The sequence below is a fragment of the Tyto alba genome, unplaced genomic scaffold (assembly GCF_018691265.1).
Source record: "Tyto alba isolate M040663 unplaced genomic scaffold, T.alba_DEE_v4.0 Super-Scaffold_38, whole genome shotgun sequence".
Classification (NCBI taxonomy): Eukaryota; Metazoa; Chordata; class Aves; order Strigiformes; family Tytonidae; genus Tyto; species Tyto alba.
The window spans coordinates 35323607-35347840 of NW_024881313.1; the positions used below are offsets into that span (position 1 = coordinate 35323607).

Below are 24234 nucleotides of genomic sequence, written 5' to 3' on the forward strand. Positions count from 1 at the left end.
TTATAGCTAAGAAACAGAGTGGACTTGTGCTATGCAACATTCCTTTACAAGTGCATTTTATTAGCAGACTACAGCATTTGAAATACTAATGTAACACGTGAAGTCTTACCTTCAGGTTGCAACACAGGTACATAATTTAAGACCTGAAAATTCCTCAGAGAGGGTATGAAAACAAGAAAGAGAAAGTCTAAACCTGATTATTTGATACTGGTCATCCCCACTCCCCATCCTATGCCACCTGGTCCACCATTCCACTTCACCAGAAACAACCAGAGATCAGGCTAGCTTAGCAGACTGATTTTTGTTTGGTTTTTTTTTTTTGGTCCTTATCTGCCCCTCCCAGTCTTTTTTCTTTCCATTCATCAATGCAAAATCCAGAAACAATATGGGGCAAAGGGAGTAGTAAAACATCAGAATTAGAAGGTGCTTCTTGTATTTGTCATGTGAATCCATCTGGATTGTTTTTTCCCTTTTTCTTGATAGCCCAGCATTTATAGGGTCCTCGTTTTTTAAAAGCCAAATCACTAACGCATGAGAAAGAGCAACATGGGTAAAACAGGTTAAACACAATAGTCTCCAAGTTGAGAAACAGCATAGCCTGTTGCCCAGCTCTTGTGTAGGTGATATTATGCCCCCGACTTGGATGCCCACAGGTCCCAAGGGAGTTTCCAACTGTTCTGTCATTTGTCAGAGTTAAGGCCACTGGCATTTGAAGTTACACCTATGTAGCTAGACACAGAACTTGTCCTCTTTGTGGATCTAAGAAACACATTTTTTCCACCTGAAAGTCACTGAGTATATGGAAGAAAACTGAAGTACTTGTTCTAAAATAATAATGTACTTTTGAGTACTAAGTTGGACAAAAATACCAGAATCTGGCCCTTAAAATTCAGAATGGCTAAGGCTGAGGCTGGCCAGAAACCAGTTGCTCAGCAGAGGCCGTTAACAGCAAAAAATCCCCTGGAACCTGCCTGCCCTGGGATTTTCCTTCATTTTGACTAAAGGTGAACTAAATTTTCGCCAAACATCATCACAGCCACTAAACTGCTGGTCTCTGCACAAGCACTGGATGTTTTGCCAAATGTCATACCTCAAGGAGAGAAACGTCAGTTTAGCAGAGCTCCTTCTTGCATTGATCCAGAACATTTTAAGCATTTGGACTGGCCACAGAGGAGCAACACGTGTTATTTCTAATGGCTTCTACCTTGCTGGCCGAAGATCTTTTCCCACACTGGGCAACACACTGCCCATAAAAAACCCCATAGATTCATTATTCCAAGGGTTGACTCTTAAAATTAGTCTTAGTGGGAGAACTTGGCAAAAAGATGGACTGCCAAAGTTAATTTAGCTTGTTATCAATTCAATAGACTTAAATAGGCAGTGAAAGTGTTTTGTAAGTGTTCATTGTTCAGAGTTCAAGCTAATACCTTCTGCTAAATTGCATTTTGAAGTTTAATCACACTCTACTTTTTATGTTTCTTTTGGTAATTGGGATCTTTCCACAGCATAATATGAAGAACTCAGACTAATGGGCTCCTCTGATGGAAGTTTAAATTTTGGAAGTTTGCCTCAAAGTGCAGTGAGTGAGAGTGCTTGAAATAACCTGCAACCTTTCACCCAAAAAAAGCCATTAATATTTTAATCATTAAGAAAGTCTCATACTATTACAGGCAATAGCAACAAAATAACTATTATTTTAAATTTTGTTATTTTGGGCCATAATTAATAGGAATAATTTCAAGCCCCTGACACACGCATGCACTGTCTCACTTGGCACAGGAGCTGTTGGGGAATTGGATGCTGTTCATTTTATCCAAAATGTTATATGTCAGCATTTTCTTTACCAAAGGGAGAAACTGTAAGAAATGCTCATTTCTGGGCAGCATTTTGCTCCAGGGAGGGATATGGATACTGGGAAATGGCACCCAGTAGGCTGTGACTGACGTGTAGTCCACGGTCTGGGCACTTGTCCAAATGCATGTTGTCAAGTCCGCTACGCCTGATATCGCCTCTTTCAATGCCAGGATTTTTTTTTTTTTTTTTTTTTTTTTTCTCCTCCATCAGCTCCCTGTGTTTCCTATACCTTAGGCGCTATTCTGTGGACAAATATATTTCCCTGCCACTGTGTACTGAATAAGCACCCTAAAACCTTTGTTTGCAGTGTGACTGCTCTAATCACATCAGCAGAGATCTGACACGGACTCTTCTCCTTCTGCCCCATTGTCCTGAAACAAAATAAACAAAAATGTCTTTCTATATGTAAAGCAAAAATGAGGACATAGGTGCTTTAAATCTGGTGCTATGACTTACAGTCTTTTTTTTTTTTTTTTTTTTCTAATGGCCTTGTGCTATTCTTCTGAAGACAATAAATATAGAAATATTTAATTTTATTGCTAAAAATAATTAGCAAATAATTAAGTTTTACACAGTTTTCAAGAAATGCAAAGCAAAACATAGAGTTGAAAAAGGGAGAAATCCAGGCAAACTATGTATGCAATAATAATGAAAAAACCCTGCTATCTTACTTCATGATGAGAAAAATACTGGCTCAAATAAAGCTGACAAGAAAAATACTGTAAGATTTACTGGGTGCTGCATGCATGTATACATGTGGGCTCACTCTCCTGTCAGTGAGAACTGGGGAGTCATCAACAGAATTCAAAGGTATTTTATCCAGTTGCACTAAAAGAGAATGTGTCCCACAGACTGGAAATGAAAACAGATGGAATATAAATACTGTTTGAAAGGGCATTATGGTTCCTGACAATAAAGTATATTTCCTGCAGTAAAAGGCTGAAATTAATGTACCCTGTCAAATAAACACATGACTTCATGGTATGTTTGATTTATATATGTTAGAATTATTAGGAGCATAAGACATTGTCACAAACAATTTTATATCAAAATCCTTATGAACCGGTATCTCTATAGCAATTTTCAATAATTTCATCTATACTTATGTCAAGCTGGAATAATTCTATTGACTTTTACAGAATCACTTCAGGTTTAGGAACAGGTCTGTAATGCACAGAAATTGTACATTAAAATTTCCACTGTATACAAAGGAAACAGATGTGAGTCCAGATGCAGATGGTGAACTCTCTGTTACCTGAGATATTTCATTCTTTTTTTCTGTCTTACAAATGATGTATCATAGCTAAAATAAACTTGCAGGCTCTGTGCAGAAATCAGTGACTGAAGTCTTTGACTCAGTGCTATGAGAAAGCTAAACCATGGTGATCCTAATGATCCCCTCTGACCTCAAAATTATGAATCTCTTACTGGCAGAAAAATGCAAAAAAAGCCATCAGAAACAGTTTCACCTTGTCAAATGGAATAAAATTAGTCAGTAATTCTGAAATAAATACAGGGAGAAGAGAATAAAAGCTTGGGGTTTTAATCCATTTCAGGGCAATATCAGAGCTGTACTATTGAACAGACACCGGTGTTGCAGTCAGTTCTATCACTGACGTGTACAGAGGCAGTTACTCATCCAGAGTCTGGAAACCTCGTCTTCCTGGGAGCTGTGTTTGGGCTCAGACAAGGGTATACATGAGGGGAGAGCTTCCAATCAAGAAAACATCATGAATATGACTAAGAAAGCAAGGCATGCTCTGGAGAAATGAATACTCACTGGGTGTGCATAATCCAGGCAATGTATGGCCCATGGATCCTCTGTGCAGATCCAGACCCAAACCTCTTAAGAATCACAGCAGCGGTGCTGCTCTGCCTTGGAGGGGTCTAAGGAAAATGCACTGAGATGTGCAGCTGTACAGGTGGGAAACTGGGAAAGCCCGAGGAGCAATGAAAGACACCGCCCTCTTCCCATAGGCGATATTCTTTGTCAGGTCATGGAAAGATGAGCCCTAGCAGGCACAGCAATGATTCTTTGCTATTTAAGGACTTCCTCAGCCAGGGGTGAACCTCAGGCAAGAGGGTGAGCCAGCCCTCCACCTGCTTTGCAGTCTCGGGATGGCACAAATCGGCTGTGGTGGGAGCTGGGACCTGGTTGCCGTGCATGGAAAGGCAGCACTCCCACGGCGTGCGTGCCTGGTGTCGAGGAAAGGGTAAGAAGCTGCAGAGCACTCCATCCCAGCAGCAGGCAGCCAGCACTTTCCATATGACCCAATTAGCCACTCCGTCGGAACAAATCAATAATGGCGTTTTCTGAAGACAAGCAGGCAAGTGCTGCTGGCTCGGCACTGTGCTGCATGTGAAAATACAAAGGTGTTATCTCTGCCAGAAAGCAGCATCCATGCCTGGCTTTGTCACATCAGAGGGGGAAAATGTGAGATGTGGCCAGGAGCCACTAGCCACTGCAGCATGGACTTTCTTCTCAGTGGTATGCCATAGACATATCAAGTTGAGAGCAGTAGTTTGAGTAAGGCGGCACATGTAGTAATTAAATTTAAGAGAGAGGAGAAAGCAGTAACAACCCTGTTGGGCTGACTCAAACAACAAGGCAATGGTAGAGTCATTTTCTTAGTTTGTACTAATAAATTTTGCTGACTGTAGGAACGCATCAATGCAAAGAAGAATCGTGCAGAACGACCTGGACATCACTGAGGTCTGGGGTAATAGAAATAAGACAGAGTTCAACAGTGTAAGTGCAGGACACTGTACTTTGGGGACTGATTCAGGACACTCAGAGTTAGTCATCTGGAACCTCTTTTTAGTCCATTAATCACAGGATTTCTCTAAACCACAAAGTGATGTCACTTCGTGAAAAAGGAACACGCTGTTCTGGGCTACAGTTGTGGGCACCCTGAAGGTTAAGCAATACTAAAGTAGGAATTTTGAAGATTTAATCTTTGGACTTAGATATCTAATGTAAATGGTACAAATCTCTCTGAAGTCTGAAACATTCAATATAGTTAAATTGAAGGTAGGTTCTGGTAGAAGCCACTGTGTCAGGTGAACTGGACTGTGCACACCAAGTTGTCCTATCACCTTACTCTTCCCATAATATGCTTCTTACTCCTTTAGGAGACTGACAGTATCATTTATGAAAACATGGTCTTTATAAGGAATTACAAGACACTCTATGTAGGTTCAAGAAAATAATTTCCACATTTTAATCATCTAGGAAGCCAAAATGAGAACCCAAAAGCACCTTGAGAAGATGCAGCCAGTAAATTACTGTGGTTGCTTCTGAGCTTTTTGAACTTGTTTTCCTGCTAGGACAAACCCTAGTTAAATTTTACATCTCAAAGACAGAGGAAAAATGGAAGGCAGTTATTCTTGCTCTCATTATGAGGCTAAATTCATCATCAAATCCTGAAGAAATCTTGTGGACTGACAGGAAGAAACTTCCCCAGAACTATGAGCAGTGCAAGGAAGATTGGATAGATAAAGACATAAGCTAAAATGTTGCAGTAACCAACATCAACCCACGTATCACACCATAATGACAAACTAATTAAGTTCAAGGCAGTCCTTTCTCAGCTTCACTCCTCTCCTGCCAGCTTCTTGCAGCTGTGCTGACTTTTATTGTTCAGCTTTTCTTTCTGATCCTTTCAGCATATGTGTGGGCTACAGGCATGTGTCTCCTAGCTCTCCAAGCTGGCAGAGCATCTCACTTGCATCTCAGTAATCAAAGGAGATTTAAAAGCTATCAGGTGGGCTTGCTCCCTCTCAATGACAGTGCCACAAATTGGTAGCTTTCAGGAAGACGGCTGCTGCCAGCGTAAGCTTTGATAATAGAAATGGCAGCTGAAACTTAAACTTAGACATTTCTATTACTCAGAGGAAAATGTGCAGTCACAGAAGGGTTTCTCATCATCTGAAATTTCAAACTGCTCTGTGTAACACTGTGTGGCCCATCTCTCATAGCCACAACGGCTTACTTTAGAGTAGTTTTGTGTCTTTCTGGGAAGAGCCCAGCATTGGTACGGGAGCTGTAAGCTGAGCTGATCATCACCTTAAAATACCCCATCGAGATCAACAACTTTTCAGTTTTGCCTGAGACCAGCCTCCTTTTAACCTCTTCATCATGACAGATGAGTCCAGACTGATGTGAGCACACAATGAACAGAACATGGTCCAGGATCTTCAACGGACAGAGAAAGTATAAAGGATGTGTAAGGATTCTGTAGGTTTACCTAGCCGTGCACTTACAAGGCATAAATGCATATACTCCATTTTTATGCATCTCCTTTTGCTTCATCTTCGCTGCTATTGCACCAAAATCTACAAGCATGAGGAGGAAGACAGGTTCTGGCAATGTTGCCAAAGGGCTGATAAATTCCAGGTCAGCCAACAACTTTAAAGGCAAGCAGGGTATATTGTCTTCTCCTGAGAAGTAAATATACATACACATTCTCTTTGTACATACTAAAATATTTAAATATGTAAAAATATGGATTATAATTAAAGGAAAGTTAGAATAGATTTGAATGTTTAGCATACTCTTGGTAGTTCTTGTTTTGTTTTTGTATGACGCCCTCCACACAAAAAGATACTTCATCGTCATTGTGCCCTTTCAGTGCAATCATATAAGTTTTGCTCTTGTTCACGTTTTTCTTCCCTTATGAGCTCTGCTGTTGTTATCATGGCTATCCTGGAGGCAAGGAGATAAAGATCCCCATGGATGTTGGGGTCACAGGTTTAAAGCTTCTGGGAGTGAGTGGGGAAGTTTATTCCCCAGAGTCCCACAGGGTCACCCTTGATACAAAGGTTAGCATGGTGTAATGCCCACAACCCTATGTCCAGGGAATTGGGATTTCATATTGATCTCCAGGTGCAATGTATTCTGCAGTCATGTTGATTGAGAGATATTTTTTCATGGATCCATATCATATGTCTTTGGAATGGACACCATTAAAAATTACAGATCTTTGAATGGTTTGGGATCTGCATTCTCATGGAGAGATTTACAGCTGTGAAAATTTATTAGGGTTTTGCAGGAAAACAAATGCAAAGCTCATCACACAATTATTATTTCTGCTGTTGAGCTTCTTCCTATTTTTTGGTTTATTTATTATGACAAAGTATTTTGAGTCGTTTACTTGGAACCCCTTTGCATGCACACATTTTTCTCTCTAGAAATTTGATAAAATTGTTTGCTGGATATATGAACTTGCTTCTGGTTTGGACCTTTCCAGCGGCAGACCCCTCAGGCCTGCAGACAAAGGTTGAAAACCATTGATCAGGGCTATGCACAGGGGAGCAGCAGTGACCTGCAGCAGCTGTTTGTCAAAGCCTGGAAAACACTGGTGACAAAGCTAATTAATACGTTTCTCAGCTCCATGCCTTCTGTTTAATTCACACACTAGCAGTGAACTATATTATTGCACTGCAATCCAAATATCTTGTGGTAACGTGACAATGTTACTCTAATGATTATTGAAAATTTCATGAAAAGATACTGTGTGAAAACATTGTTTTGATTTGCTTCTCCTACTGGGTTTTGTTTCCTCCTATGTTGTTTCACTCTGAATCCTTGATGTTTATATCACGTAAGATAACGTTTCAACATTATTGAAACAATTTGAAGAAGTTTTCTTGATATTTTCAAATCAACTTTTATTCATAATGTTCCATTTCACTAACTGTCGATTTTTCTAAGTCAGTTCTCTCCCTCATGACCCTAGTAGATTTCACTAAAAGTGTAATTCCACATTTATTTGCTGTACAGCATAAAATGGATGGCTACCTGTTCTATCTACTAATATACACACCAGCACCTACATGGACACACTGTACAGCTAAACAGAAATACACATTTCTAGACTTTTAAGGTACATCAAGATGTAAAAATTCAAAATCCTCCATACTCAATGCAGCAGTTTAGCTTGCAACGGTGAACATTTCTATTTATCTTGAGGAAGGTGGAATACAGAGATGCAACATACACATGTGTACATACACACACACACACACACACACACACATACACTTCCAGACCTCATGGACACTTATGTGCAAAGTTTCAACAAACTTCTGCTTTGCACTGTGAAGGAAAAATCAGAGAGTTTATAAGAATGTGACCCTCTGTCAGATATAGCAGAAAGGTGTGAATATTTTTAAAGGCCAAAAAACCAACCAACCAAGCAAAAAACTCCTCCAGATTTAAACACATTTATACACTAGTAAATGCATTTATACTAGTCAGTATTTGCAAATCAGCTGATACTAAGAAACCCATCTACCATATTCATATTTCACTTTTCAAGTGTACTCTGCTTGTAGGCTTAACTAATACAACACTGGGAATAGATAAGAACACCAAAGGAAAAAAATAGATATCTTCCATGCCATCCACAGTGATCCACAGGTCATTTCAATAAAAGTATTCCTTAAAAAAAGATACCAAGTCCTTAAAAGGGTTTACCAAAAATTTCAGACATCTTTTTTTGTTACTTAGTTGTCTATTTGAACAGTGGGGCTTGATGATGAAGTTTTCTAACCCCATGCCATTCAGCTCCCCAAGGGGATGATCAATGTGCTGGTGAACAGATGCACTAGCACTGAAAATAATTCCACAAAGGAGCAGCAGAAATTAAGATTTAGCACCCAAGTTGTGCCTGGCTTCTGACACAGAGTGCTTCCACATGGCTTTCTTAGGACAGCCCTTCTCTAAGGACAGTTTTGCTTCAAAACGTTCTTCCCCTCAACTGTGAGATCAGGGATCCCTCCTGACACCTGGATCTGAAACAGGAGCTTTGATCCAGTGCCTGCTGAACTCCGTGGGTCAGAGGATGCTGGATCAAGGCTGGAGGGTCTGGAAAACATTAACTGGATATAGTGTGTGAAGCCAAGAGACAAAGCTGGTAGAAAGGGGAGAGGGGAAAAAGGAGAGAAAGAAAAGCATTCCTGTGAAGATTTTTCTTCTCCATTTTACACCAACACTTCAAACCACACAAAATTTTTCTGCCTTTACTACTGGGTGCTCTGGGGAAAATGAAATTCTGCCATGTCACACTAAAGAACAGGCAAATAACTATTTTTCCCATCTGAATACATATGATTACATGTCTTCTCTGTTGCTCTGGCCCCTTGTCATATCAGCCTTTGCCTTGTCACATTTTTAAGAGAACTACCTGGCCCTCAATTCTTGCTGCACAAATCAAACCAAGCCATTGACTATTTTTGCACACTGAGAAAATCCCCTGTCATAGTCAGAGGACCTAAGATTTGTTCTGTAACATTCCCATGATTCAGCTGAAAGAAAAAAAAAAAAGTCTCTTGTGTAAGAAAGGGCTTAATTGCTCTGGTTAGAAGTACTAATCTAGCCAAGCACAAAAATACAAAGAAAGGGAACACCTCTTGTTGGAGACTGAATTTTGCTCTTGGATATGCACCTGTAACTTCTTCTGAAGTTAACAACATATCAAAGGCAGGATTAGGCCATAGGACATTTGCATTACAAGCCATGGATCCAGATCAGGGATGGGATCAAAGGCCATAACATACTGCAACTAGCAAACATTTTCGTTGCCTACCTGATCCATTTCCGTAAAGGTGCTCTGCTCCTCATCTTCCTCCTCAATATCCGACTCTCCCACAGCAATAGGAACACAAATGGACAGGTCAGGATTGGTCATAAAATCATCATTGTCTGTAATTCCTAGGCATTTCTCCCCATTTTTATTCATTCCATCCTCAGCATGGTTTTCTTTGTGATTCTCCATGTCTTTGCCAAGGTCAGCTGTTGTGTGACTGTTCACACAATTGTTAAGGGCACCTGTATTCTGGGCAGCAAGTTTCATCATTGCCTTCTTTTCAGCCGTTGTCTTGGGGTGCCGAAGGACATTGCAGCAAAAATCCCACGTCGTGTGTTTCATGTACTGAACACCCCTGTTGATCCGAGCAAAAGCAAGCTGCAGGTTGTTCATCTCCCCATCCTCATCTGGTGCTGAGAGGTTGTCAGCACTGAAAGAGCTTAGCAGCAAGGCAAGGAACAGGTTGAGCACCTGAAACAAATAAAGTTAAAAGGAAATCAATGACCTTTAAATGTGGAGGATGAATGTTTCGTCTTAAAAGCAGGACGGTCTGAGTCTCATCTCATCTATGCCACTGTAACTCCAACAGCGTTCTTGGAACTACCTCGAATTATAGGTGCTTTCAGTAGGAAAAGGTCTACAGACATTTCCAAACACATTAATTTCACGTGCAGAATTATAGCATGGACAATAACATGCTCTGACATTCCTTTTCCCTGTCCAACACCCCAAAACACAAAAAAAGAAAAGATAAAATTCAGAAGCAGAATATGGGATAAAATTTTAATTGGAAGATACACTGTGTAAATATTCTCGTAGGTGGTGGTATAATAAATTTCCTGTAATTACCAGTATCCCATCTTGGAGAAAATCACTAGTTGTAACACTAACGGATATCCAGAAAGGTACTGTTTACATGTAGAAAAATACTATAGGAAGAATGTTTTCAGGACCTTTTTGGTTTTTACTCAGTGTGAATATTGATATTTCATAGTATATAATATATCTGGACAAGTTCGAAAAGTAGGTCCTTGTGAACCTCATGAGGTTCAACAAGGCCAAGTGCAGGGTCTTTCCCATGGGTTGGGGCAATCCTTGATATCAATACATGCTGGGAGATGAAGGTATTGAGTGCAGCCCTGATGAGTAAGACTTAGGAGTACTGGTGGAGGAAAAACTGGACATGAGCTGATGATGTATGTTCGTAGCCAAGAAAGCTGACTATATCCTGGGCTGCATCAAGAGAAGTGTGGCCAGCAGGTCAAGAGAGAGGATTCTCCCCATTTACTCTGCTTTCATGAGACCTTCCCCCACCCTGCAGTACTGTGTCCAGCTCTGGGGTCCCCAATATAAGAATGACATGGACCTGCTCAAGGTGGTCCAGAGGAGGCCACAAAAATGATCAGAGGAATAGAACACCTCTCTTATATGGACAGGTTGAGAGAGTTGGGGTTGTTTAGCCTGGAGAAGAGAAGGGTCCGGGGAAACCTTATTGTGACCGTTTGATACTTAAAGGAGGAGACAGAATTTTTAGTAGGGGCTGTTGCAATAGGACAAGGCGTAATGGTTTTAAACTGAAAGAGGGTAGATTTTGATTAGATATAAGGAAGAAATTCTTTACTGTGAGGGTGATGAGGCACTGGAACAGGTTGCCCAGAGAGGTTGTTGGTGCCTCATCCCTGGAAATGTGCAAGGCCAGGTTGGACGGGGCTTTCAGCAACCTGATCATGTCCCTGCTCACTGCAGGGGGATTGAACTAGATGAGCTTTAAAGGTTTCTTCCAACCCAAACTATTCTATGATAATCATATACATATGCATGGCACTAAAACCAAATAGTATATTTAGAAACATTTCTAAACATTTCTATGTATTTTCATAGATAGTCTTGATTTAAATATCCTTTGGGCCATGAAAACCTATGGTGAGTGTGACTAAACACTTAAAAGGTCATATAACTTCAAAACCTTTTCGCTCCAGGCAAAAATAAGCCATCACAACCAGGAATAATGTGGCCAAATCTGGGAAGGGCTCACCCCCAAAGCAGGCTTGGTCCTGGAAATGCTGTTACCAATCAGGAAAAAAATATGGGAAATATGAGAAGATCCAAACCAAACTGGAGACTGTAAGTTGGCTTCCTCTTGTTTCTGAAACTTCAGAACTGTCTATTTTTGCTGGTAGTGCAGAGCAAGATTAGACACAACTACACATTTGGGTGACATATTCGATGATTTAAACCTCTTTTTACTTTTTTTTTTTTTTTTTTTTTTTCCCCCTCAAAAAATACAGTTATATCCAGTAAATAAAACCAGCTGCTTCTAGAAGGCTATTGTCAGTAATACATCTTGCAGGTTGATCACCAGCTGCCGTGTGCAGGACATTACACCTGCTCATGGTCTGAGAAGGAATGAGTTACAATTTTTGTGCCAGATTGACAAGGCCAAGAAGCTCACATCAGAGGTAGATTCCTGGGATGACGGGAATGGGGCAGAGGTTATTCAAACCAATATCAGCTACAATATATTTACCCAAAATAAACTAGGACCAAATTGCCTGGTATCAACTCATCTGCTGCCTCTACAAGGTGAGTGGGAGCCAGCTCTGTGGCACTGCAAGGGAGAAATCAATGCTGCAGCACTTCTTTTAGCAATAAAATTGACTTTGTGAAGATATTTTCTCTGTGGTATCTTAATGATACCAGAAATACTTGTAAGTCTCTTGGCTTCTGTCTTTCTCATAGTATTTTAAATTGACAAAGTCTGTTAGACCAAAACAAACAGTATAAGAAGTACTTATATTTAACTGGAACTTACCAAAGACCACAAGCTTTTGCAATTGTCCCACCACGCTGTTCCCTCTTATTTCAAATATTCAGAATATATGAGCTGGAATTTTGAAAACCTGGTCTTAATCATTCTGGTGACACTGCATTTGCAGTGTCCTGTCAGTACTGTTTTGTAAAGCACTCTTTGCAATCACCGTGATTATAATTGAAAGCATTTGGTAGCACAGCAGATGCCCATGTCCATTATGAACTACTGAATAAACTATTACTGCAGCGAGCACTACCCTGCTCTAAAGTAAAGTGAGATTAAAGCTAATTGTTTCTTAGCTGGTCTATCATACTGGATCATCACTGACAGCTTGTGTGGGTCTCCTCTTAATCACTGTGGTGGTCTGGTGTGAATCAATCTTCCGTTTCATATCCCACTAGGAGGTATTTCAAGTGATGTTGTCTGATAGGTAGTTGAAAACCAGAATAATGGATAAACTGCCAAGCAGGTGGGAGCCCATCAGTGAAGGTGTCACTGGTAGAATCACTTTAGCCATTTTTAACCAAGCTTAATAGAAGGATGGGGTCCCAGAGATAACCACATTGCTACAAGTGTCTTGAAAATGAGCATGTGTGTAGAGAAGAGATGCTGCCTAGGTCACCAGTGCAGGCAGAGCTTGGAACAAGCCACAGCATGTGTCAACTTCCCAGTGGCAACAGAAAGACATGAGAAGGAGCTGGAGGAAAGGAAGAGATAAAGAAATCAAGAATAAAAATCTTCTGGACTTTATAGGTTCAATTCAGTTACCTTAACAGAGGTGTCTACTATTGTTTGATTTTATATGAGACATCTGCACCAGACCTATTGGAGATATGTGTCCTCCTAAAGCTCCAGCTATCATCCAACCGTGCATGACAGGGTGTTGTAGCAGGCAACAGGCTGGTGGTGTTTAGGGAACTGAAACACTCTTCAAGAATGGCAGCTGCCTCCAGATTCAAACACCAAAACTTGAGCATCTAATGGGGCATATAATCCCCATTTCAATCAAAAGAAATTCATCATGTAGACAACAGAGCCTGGCCAAATACAGATGACCACATTAAGGCTGCATGCATCTGCCAATATGTAGTCATCTAGTGCCAACTGACCCTACTATGCCCAAGTCATCCTGAGGCAGCTGGCCAATAGGACACACTATTATCGGAGATTTGTGTTTAATTGGAGGCCAGGATGGATACCTTACAGAATCCCCAGTGGTGCCAGGCAAAACTGAGTTAAGCCCTAGATCTCTGCGGACTGTAGTGGTATCTCAGACGTCTGGTCCAGACATGAATACCCCTATGTGGACACCCAAACTTTGTTATCTGAAGCTGAATTTCATTCCATATTTCATTAATTCTGCAGTTCACATAATAACTTGTTTGAAATGCCTTGTGTTAATTTTATGTATTTATTTCAGATGCCAAACTACAGTTACATAAGTTTGTCTAGATACACCTGCAGGTATATATAATAGGTGGTAACATTCATAGTGTTGTTATTTGCCATGGATTATTAAGGCAATGTTGTTTGCTTCCCAGAAATGAAGCTGATATTTTGCACAAAGAACTATTTGCACTTCATGCTTTTAGCCAAAAATAAATCTCAGGTACCATTCCCTCCTTCCTTTATGAACAGGTAACCTCAGAGTTGTATTGCTGGCCGTTCAAATAGACTGAACTGCTGTATAAGCACTTTATGTTTACTTATTCCCCCCCATTTCACTGTACACTGCATTTTCCAGAAAAACATATGCTCAACCCATGACACACCACATTTCCTGTAAAAGGTTACTAATAATATCCAGTCCTCCTGGTTGCTAAAGCAATACTTTCAGTTTAAGAGAAAGCAAACTAAAGACTAATACAGTTTTCAAAAGCAACAGCAGATTTGTATGTCCATATGGATCCCCTTAAAAAGAAATCTGCTTTCCAGTGACACTGAGCAGCCAGACTGTGAAAGCAGGTTGCTTTTTGGTCTTTTAGGTTATGAGTCAAATGACAGATACACTCAGAGACACCCCAACTCTTTCAGCATAATGATGTTAAGCATTTATCCTAATGATAGTACAGCGTGCTTTCATAGGCTTCCTCATTTTAATGACCTTCCAAAGCTAGTGAGTCTGGCTATGCCATTGTAAGGCACAAAATATCAGATTTATCCAGCCTACTGTGAAGTTCCTCCCTGAGGTGCTTAAGATGGAGGAGTTTTCCTAGGGTGTCTGTAGACAACGGAGACAGTCTGGCCTCTCAGGAGATGCTGAAGAGATGAACCATCTCTGGTGGTGCCTACTGAAGACTAAGCTAGCTTGCATTTAGCATTTCTCAGATAAATGAAAGTCAGGGCACTTACTGACGTAGGCCAAACAACTAAGACAGAATCCTATAATTATAGAATATCTCAAATTGGAAGAGACCCATAAGGATCATTGAGTCCAATTCCCGGCTCCTCACAGGAGCACCTAAAACTAAATTATATGACTAAGAGTATTGTCTATGGTTTGTTAAACCCAGCCAGGTGTCCAGAAAGTCCTTCTTGGTGTCAGTTTTGTACTCCACAGTCTAGGCCAGTGGTGGCCAGGCTTTATAACCAGACAACCTTCACTAGGTGAGAGGAGAGCTCAGGATGTTTCAGCCCCATCCCTTGCAAGGGAGAGGTTCACAGAGCACCGCAGTTCAGGAGCTGCTCTCATGAGCACTTGTTTGCTTGTAAATCTACAAGACCCTTCAAACAACTATAAATGTGTACTGTCCTCTCGTCTGCAGGAGATGGAGGACAGAAAGGACAGTTAAGTGTAGCTACAAGGGACCTACATCACCTAAGGGTGATTCCCTGTAGAAGAGGGATCTCCTAGGAACCAGCTAAGAAGGTTTTTCTGTAACAATAGTGTCAAAAGCATAAAACATGCCCCATCAGTAAATCATGTCATGCAAAAAAGAAAGAAGTTAAAGCAAAGTGTATCCCTTTACATTATCACTGATGTCAATCAGCAACATAGAAAAGCCCAGACAGCACAGCACAGTGAAGTATCTGCCAGGATCAACAACTACTCATCAGATGCTTTTTTTGTGGATAAAACAGGACCCACACACCTCAATCTATTCAGAGCGACTTGTCTGGCAGTGCCTGTTAGACCAACAAGAAGCTCTTCAGGCACTCTGAGTAGTGGAAGAAACTGATTTTCTTCCTTCCTGTTTTTTTTTTTTCTTATGATTGTGAGCATCTGTAGTGTTCTTTGGCTAGCACAGATAGGAAAGATGCAGTTTTCTCTCTGGAGACCTTGATGACTTCTAGCAAGCCTAATATGATATGTGCCAATTATTTTATTTTGTTTACTGCAGCAAAATCCATGAAGCTGCAAAGAAAACCTGCTCATAAAATGGCTTCCTCTGCATCAAGAAAGTGTGAGATCTGTGTTTAAGACAGAGACCTGCAGTAATAGGTCATCTAGTCCATCTCTCTGCTACTGGAGGATTATTTATTTCCTTGGAAGTGCATTTTCCAATCCTTTGTACATTTTCATCCCAGGGCAAAGTTTACCAAGAGAGAGTACTCCTGCAAAAAGCAATTTACATGATCAGTTATTTTCTATACTCTATTTTCTATTATTTCAGCTATTTGTGCTGGGATAAGAGGCTTATATCCTCCCAGCCCAGTTTCTCTTTATCCTGTAGACAATCTCATAATCCCATTCTCATGATGTCTTAGTTTCTCGCTGTCAAAATGATCATGATACCACAAATATGGCATGAGGTCCTTGTGGCCAGAGGCCACAGGTTGGAGCAGGATTTATCTCTTATGTTTCTTGCCCAAGATCAGCTAGTAAAATGCATGGAAATGGGGATATGGATTTCCTGCCTTGGAGCCATACAATTTCCCAAGTGGGCTGTGTTTGATCCTAGAATGCGGGCCAACAGCTGTAGATGAGAGGTTTGTGGGGCACTATAGTACCAGTTTGTTGCAATAGGAATTTTTTCTTATCAAATCCATGTTGATCTGTTCGGTGACATAGCTGATTTGTTTAAATATAAGAAAATGAAATTTAATAAAAACAATGCACCAAATTCAGCCCATTACCCATGTAAAATCCCTAAACTATTTTATGGTGGTAATGAGAGTGGATGTTCTCCAAAGGAAAGGAAAAATGGAAGTAATACGGTAAGAATAATTCTCCAATATGCAAATACAAAAGTGGCTATAACTTCAGCGATATCATGTGAGTGATTTCCATTTTCCTTAAGAAATAAGAGAACAAGGCCTGATTTTCTCCTTAGCCTCACAGCTACGACATGCATTTCCCCTGCCTATGCAGAATAGGGCTCACAGACAGCCCGTGTGAAAAGCCCAGCCCTGGGGCACAGCTGACACTCACATGCCCTTTAGGGGAGTTGAAGGCATCTGGGGTTCTCTTTATAGACAGGCTACATCCAATCCATATGGTCAGAGGAGCTTGGGCCCAATGTGTCCCTTCTTAAAACTGGTGGCTGCACAAGTGGGATGAAACGAAGGAGTAAAAGTGCCTCTTCCATCCATTGACTGCAAAGAATATGTAGGGTGGCTGATATGATACAGCTGTACCTATCTGCATGGTAGACTAAAAACGGGATATGAGATGAACATCTCCCCCATCCCATTAGTGTGTTTGTGGTATTTACCATAAAGCTAGGAGTTTTGCTAACCATTCTCCACTTCAAGTATTGACATTATGTTTCCCGGCAGTTTCAGTGGTCGCTCGTGCAGCCGGTTGTGTTTAAGCAGTACAAGACAGAGAAGCGATGCTGGATGGCAGCTGTGCTCACCCATGTTTGGTAATGTGTGCATGGATGGGGGGAACATACACCTTATTTCTCACTGTAGAGTTTAAAGGGGTATGTATAATTAATAAGGCAGATTCTTCGGTGCTGTTCTTGCCACCTTACATAGGAGTAAATCTCCTTGAGTAATGGAAGGGTGGATTAAGCCCATTAATTACACTTCACAGCACCTTTGTGTCACAAAAGAATTTTTTAAGTTCATTTTAAGCTGCCTTTCATCCCTCTCTGCTTTCAGCAGAGCTATAAAACTGCACTAGCCCCAGAATATATCAGACCTGGCATGGGTACATCCTATTGAGGGACGGGCAGGCAAGGGCACCACGTCAACATTGCTCTTGCTGCCAGTATGAAATGCTGGACCACACGATGAAAAAGCCTCTTCAGAGAAGGAGACTGAACTGTGAGGGGGAGGCTGGAGCTTCCCCGGCTCCTGTCTCACAAGGACCAGCCACTACCCCTGTCTCTCCTCACCCCCAGCCTCTGCAGCACCCTGACAGCAGGCAGAGCGAGGGGCCTGTGTCCTTGTCACTCTGAAACACAGGTCTGAGGCAACCCATGACACTTCTTACCACAAGCTGGTGGATCCCTCATGTTGCCAAGTCTGTTTCATTTATTATCCACCTACATGGGTATAAACGTGCACACAAACCATAACGCTCCAAGTGCTTGTCAAGAACTACTGCATTGAATTTAGATTTTTTTTAGCTGATGACAATCAGTGTTTTTGGAAAGTAAGTCCCTTAGAAGTATCAGAAGACAAGTCCCTGAAAACTGAGTGCTTCCTGATCTGCAAATCTTAGTCTCCAAGTCCTATATGAGGGAGGAAGGTGGGATAGTGAGTGGAAGCAGATAAATTCTTTCCACTACCAAAGTCACAGCATAAAAACAAACACGTCCCTGCAGGTTTTTTATCTGATATCAAAACTACACGAATTCACCAGCATAGCAAAAGATCTATCAGAGCTGCTGTGGACTTCTCAAACCACTGTCTAGACAGACAACACATATTATCAGACAAGTCCAGTTGAAAACCTCTTCCAGCAAGACGGCTGTATTCATGATGTTAAAGGCTCGACATAACCCAAAATCATTAGGGAAACTACAGAAAGTTCATTGATCATAAACCAAGGGACAGTTGCCTTTGTACTAAGTCAACAAAAGTGTTTAGCTATCATGGTGGTGAGGATGTCAAGACAATAAGAGAGCGAGAAAGACTGCACAGGCTTGGACTGACTGTATACACTTGAGAGTCTTTGCTATTGCTGCTTCCCTCAAGGAGTCATGATAGGTGAGAAACACCTGTACTGTCCCTGGAATATTTTCACTACTAGTAGGCAAACACCACCTCATAGGCTGCTCTACCATTTATTACACTATGACTAGTCACAAGAAAAAACTCCTCATTTTAGAAGTTTAAGCTCTGTGCTTTTTACCTGGAGACCACACCAGCCCTAACCCTGCATGTCTGGGCTCATATGGAGGACATAGCCTGGTCAAGGCAGAGCGGGATCACTGGAGTCATCACTCTAAAATACAGATCCTACACATCCCCTGAGAGGGGGACACCCAGCCATGACCAACGATTGTGCTAAGTCCTGCACTCAGTCATCTACAGGCCATCATGTCCCTTGGGCATTCAGGACTGGAGAGATGAGAAAGTAGTAATTCCCATTCACACACAACAGAAAATGTCTGTGGAATGGTAAGACACTGAGAAACAAAAGGATAATGCCCCCCCACCCCTGGAAACAATAACAGAGAAAGAAAGCCAGTGATACTGTGATGGTCACAGTAAGTAATGACTTCTCTGCAGCAAATATATCACACCAAAGCAAAATCAATACGAGGGCAGGACTAGAGACTAGAAAATTAAATCAGAGAGACAAGAAATAATTAATATTAACTTTGCTTTTTAAAAAAAAAACAAAAAACAAAAAACAAAACAAAAAAAAAAAAACCAAAAAAAAAAAAAACAAAACAAAACAAAAAAAAAAAAAACAAAACAAAAAAAAACAGGAAGAACACTATTTCCTTTAAAATGTCTCTTTCTAATCCATTTCCCAGGTGTGATATTATACTTTGGGTTCCACTGCATAATCACACTTTCTTATTAAGTGAAATGTGAAAACTATACCTATTTAGTGAATTTGGGAGGTATAAGAAGGTTCTGATTTTTTACATTTTGCAAGTGTAGATTCCTGTGAGGGCAGAACAGAGTGACAGAGATGTCTGCCAGCCAGGAGGGCTTCTTTCAGGAAAGCTACAAAATAGTTTCCTACTAATAATTTTGCACAGTACAAAATCTGCTGCCTTCAGAGCACACAGCTGGGCTTACAGATTTCACACACTTCTTCTGGAAAAGACCAATGACTGAAAAGCAGGGCAAACCCCTGCTTTTCTTTCACTAAAGAAACAAGGCAGGAGGGTTTAACAGCAGTGGTGCCAGTTACATCTCCAAAATGAGAGCCACCCTGTATTTGCAAGACAGGAGGTGCTGACACGCATGCCTCACTGCTGTCCTAAAAAGTGACCCATGTCCTCTGCCATCATCTGCTCCTGGCTCTGGTGGTGCCCCCAGTCAGCAGCCCATCCCTTTGGTCTCTGGCCTAGATGGGGCTACATCTGCAGCTTTCTTAGTGCTTCCTAAAGCCCCAGAGAAATATCCTTGTTCTTTTGCAAGGAAGGCAAGAGGTGGATGTTCTTTCTTCCTGCAATGTATGTCTACAAGATAAAGCTGTCTCTGAGCTATATTCTGCAGAGAAGCATTACTAAAAACATAAGAAAAGCACTTTATGGAGGACTGGCTGCCACGGTCCTTCAAATCAAGTCTGTGCACAATTGCATGATCAAAACAAACTCTTTGACTACCTTCTTATATCAGGAAACACAAAGATATTTTGCTGCTGTAGAAATTTGAAAATTATATTTTTTATTAACTGTATTCTGTGTGCTTGGCTGAAATTCCAGTAATTGGGGTTTCTCAAAACCTTTAGTGCAAGAGGGACATAAAATTGGGGAAGCAAAAGAGAAAGTCAGTGGTGTAAGTTATCCATAAGAACTTTTTTATGAGTTTATGCTCACTGACAGTCTGTCAGAGAGAAGAAAGGAACCAAGAGCTAGGCAGCTAGTCTATTTTATGATCTAAAGATTACAATTGCAGTAGTAAACAAAGCCAAGGCTTGGTCTCCATCCCTGAGGTTAAGCAGCTGACCTCCCTTCCCAGCTCTTCCCCGAGGCAGGATTGCTTCATGGCTGGTGTCCTCAGCCCGGGCTGCCCCCTGAATGCCCAGGCAATAGCTGGGATGGGGTGGCCAGGGAATGTGCTAACCAAGACAGAGGAGGGGTACCCACAGTGTCTGGGTTCATGCACTAGCCAGTTTACAGATGTAGCCACCTGCGTCTCTTCTCAACCTGAGACTTCAGCAGGTGTTTTGCAGTTGCTGAACCTCCCAGAAGTGGGATGGCATGACATATAAATGTGGGAGACAAGAAAATTACAGGAGAGAATAAGGAACGTGGGAGTTCTCCTGGAAGAAACACCCACATTAAAAAGTCTGTAGCACAAGGAGCATGATAGTGGTCTTAGTTGTGCGGTTGCAACAAATAAGTATATATGAGGGAGTCCAGAAAGAGAAGGGTACTGGTAGCAGGGAGGAGGTAGCAGAGGGGAAGATGGATGAACTGAGAGTAGAGCTACTTGAAAAATGTCCATCTCCCAAAGACAAATTTAAGTGTCCCTTTTCATCTCCATGAAAATTTGGCATGGAAAATAACAAGTATACTTCAACCCAAACCCTAAAATCAGTTAGCATGTATGCTTTTTGTGAGAAAATTTTACTATGACCCACAGAAAGCAGAGCTTCTGTACAGAAATTGGCTTGGTCAAAAAATAAAACAACTTTTGTATTGAAATAATTGCAAGGATTTCAAATGGCTTCAGGACAGAGACTTGGAATTTCCTTGTGCAGTGGGAAGGGTGACGTCAAGATACACAATGGGATGGAGCTTGCAGAAGATGTCATGGAAGGTGGAAAACCAAAGCAATGTTGAAAGAGGAGGAGATTTGCTCAAAGCATGAGACTAGGAAGACTACAGCAGAGATATGTGGCAATGTCAAAGAGACAATTACTATAATCAAGGACAGAGCTGACCAAAAAGAAAGAAAAAACATTTTAAGTAAAAGAAAAATAAAGGAAGGGCATATTGGGGTCATTTTCAATGAGAACTAATTTAAACAAGGATCTGGCTAGGGATGACCCAAACAAAACAGGAAGAAGAAAAGGTAACACATGAAATCTAGAGACAGGGAAATAGAACAAAAGAGACTCAAATAGCAGCAAAGAAAAATGCTAAGAGGGATGAAAAAACAACAGGTCTGATTATCCTTTCCTTCGCACCATTTGCAGTAATAAAAAAAAATGATAGAGTAGGTCCATATTTGTTGGAGATTCTGCTCAGAAAATGTGGGTCAGTGTTTTTATTTGGTTTAGAGGAGTTTATCAGAGTAAATGCCAGACAAGCTGACTTTTGGGAAGAGGAAGAAATGTGGGATGATAACCGGAGACCAAAGACAGGACCTCTTTGACCTCAGAAACTACTTAATGTTCAATAAGACACAAAAAAGCAGGAAACTGGTATCTAATCCTGTGCGCTACATTTAGTTTCCAGGTGTATTCTTCAGTATATTTCCTTGGGAAGCCACAAACCTTGTTGACATGTACAAGTTAGGTGGAGAAATGCAGATATGAATATGCACTGTACATGGAAAAGATGAATTCCAGTCTCTTTTAAATATCATACACCTCCTAAGAAGGTTAAGGTTGTCATGACTAGCTGATTGTTTCACATATCGCTTTTAACAAGATATTTCTAGAGGCAACTGTTAGAATTAACTGCTCACATCTCAGTTCTGGTGGGAAAAAATAATACTTTTAACTGATTTAAAAAAAAAAAAAAAAAAAAAACCAACAAAATTATATGATGTTTAGTAGTAATGAAGAATGTATTAAATTTGTCCCACCTTGTCTATTTTATCATTAAAACCTTGCCCTTCCCTTGACACACTCTAGGAAGAATTCTGTCGTCATTACCCTTTCAATGACATCCAGACAACTCGCACAGTGACATTAATAAAAAGAGACACATTTGGTTGTACCTACCTTTGCACACTCTTGTCCAATTAAATTTGACTCAGTGTCTTCTAGATTTTTAGAATCCCAGCTATTAGCAAGAACTTAACCACTGACAATACCCTAATTACACTATTCACCAAGGACAGCTGTAGTACAAAAAATGGGCAGTATTTTACCTTACTCATGCCTAATATATTAATAGGGCTGAAGTTTTTATTGCAAAAACTCAGGTCCTCTTCAATCCCCAGACTACAACCAAATCTCAACAAACAATGCACTAGTATAATCTTCACAAATAAAATATATAATTGTACACACATATATATATGGTGGATTCTATTAAAAATATTTCATCTTGACAGCAGTTCATATAATGGAGTCAATACTTGAACAATATTTTTAGAGAAATATCTCTGACTTGGAAACACAACTAGAACAAAAGGCCTAACAGTGGTTTCCAAGGGGTAGGTTGATTGAACTAATGATTTCTAAGTCCTCTCTCACCTGTGAAGGTTAATGGGAGAATGGGAGATAGTTTCATATTCCCTTATATACATACCTACAGAAGAGGACTAGCATTATTATCAGATTTTATTCCTCTCCGATACGTCTCAGTGACTCATTTATAGATAGAGAAGCAATACTTAGAACTCTACCAATGAAAATCTGCACTAAACAACTGAGCTTGTGGCAGGATACAGAAACTCATAAACCTGGAGAAACAGAAGAAAGCCAATTACTTTTTGAGAGTACATTTTGAAAGTAGTTTCTCCCCCCATCTGTTCTCAGGTGCATTCCCCTCACATCTCTTGGGGAAAGGAGCCCTATACCTTCCAGGTTCAAATGACCTCCACTTAATCTACCATCCAATGGCATTTTTGAAACCCAGAAGTCTTTGAAGGTCCATCATAAATATCCTGAAGTTAATTACCCCAGACTTTTCAGCACCAGCATCTGGAGTTACACATGAGGGTGGGTTATATCTACTCAGTAAAACAAATGATAGCTATTTATGTGGGCACTGATAAATCACACAGTTTTTAAAGCCTGGAGTCTTAGGCAAAAGGTTTGTCTTTAAAGTAACCCATATGAGGATGTAAGCTTTCCATCTCTGCTAGGAGCCGTCAGAGGCAACTGGACTGATTGATGGTTGCTGTCAGGATTTATATTTTTGATTCACCACATGTTGCTATCTGTTTCTGGTGGACTTTTCATTATTCTTGAGGGTGTTTAATACTTATGTATAGTCAGATGTTTACAAAAAAAGTATCAACTACCTGAGTGCTCTGCTTCCCAGACACTGCTCAATCAAGGATGGAGAATGGGCAATAGAAATTGCAAAAATCACTTTGGGACACATGGACTATGCAGGTAGCTGGCATGAAAAGCATAAAGGGAGAAGACGGAAAATGTGCTGGGGTTTAGCGACTTTCCTCTGTGGTTTGAATTCTGCAGTATCACACTAAATGTACCTGCTGCCAGCTGTAAGTATACATCAGTAGAAGCAAAAAGGGTGGTAAAATGCAAAGTTGTTGTGTTGACTTGTATTTGCTTGTGTCCCCAAATGTGCTTATTCATGTATTCTGGTCTGCTCTTCTGCAAAGGTGCACATGACTCAAGAAAGAAAATTTGCCTCCCTTAAATAAGCGTTGAAGATGATGAGATGGGCTCAAATGACACTTCCACTTCTTGCTAATGATCCCTTGGTCTCCCTGGCTTCTTCCAGACCCTGTAACTCTCCAGACTCCATCTCCAGTATTCCCACAGCTCTCGTTATGGCTCCTGCAGCTTTCTGATGAGTCCTCCTCCTCCACAGCACGCCACATGCATTCTACTCGCTGCTTTGCAGATTTTGTGTGTCCTGACAATGACTGACAGGCCTATTCTCACCTGTTTGTTTAGTATCCTTCTCAGCTGACTTAACCAAATGCAAATACATGTTTCCAGAGTGTTGGGAGATGCTGAAAGAGCAGATAAGGTGTACAACTGCATCCAGGGCACGAACATGGGAGTGCAGAGAGATAGGAGAGAAG

General features: G+C 40.8%; 1 protein-coding gene across 1 annotated transcript in view; it reads right to left on the reverse strand.

The window, feature by feature from the left end:
- The window catches only part of SCN5A (sodium voltage-gated channel alpha subunit 5), a 214875-nt gene that overhangs the window by 60759 nt on the left and 129882 nt on the right, over window positions 1-24234 (reverse strand). The window contains exon 17 of the mRNA XM_042801945.1: window positions 9444-9914. Within this exon, the coding sequence (XP_042657879.1) occupies window positions 9444-9914 (471 nt within the window). The remainder of the gene's footprint in view (window positions 1-9443; window positions 9915-24234) is intronic.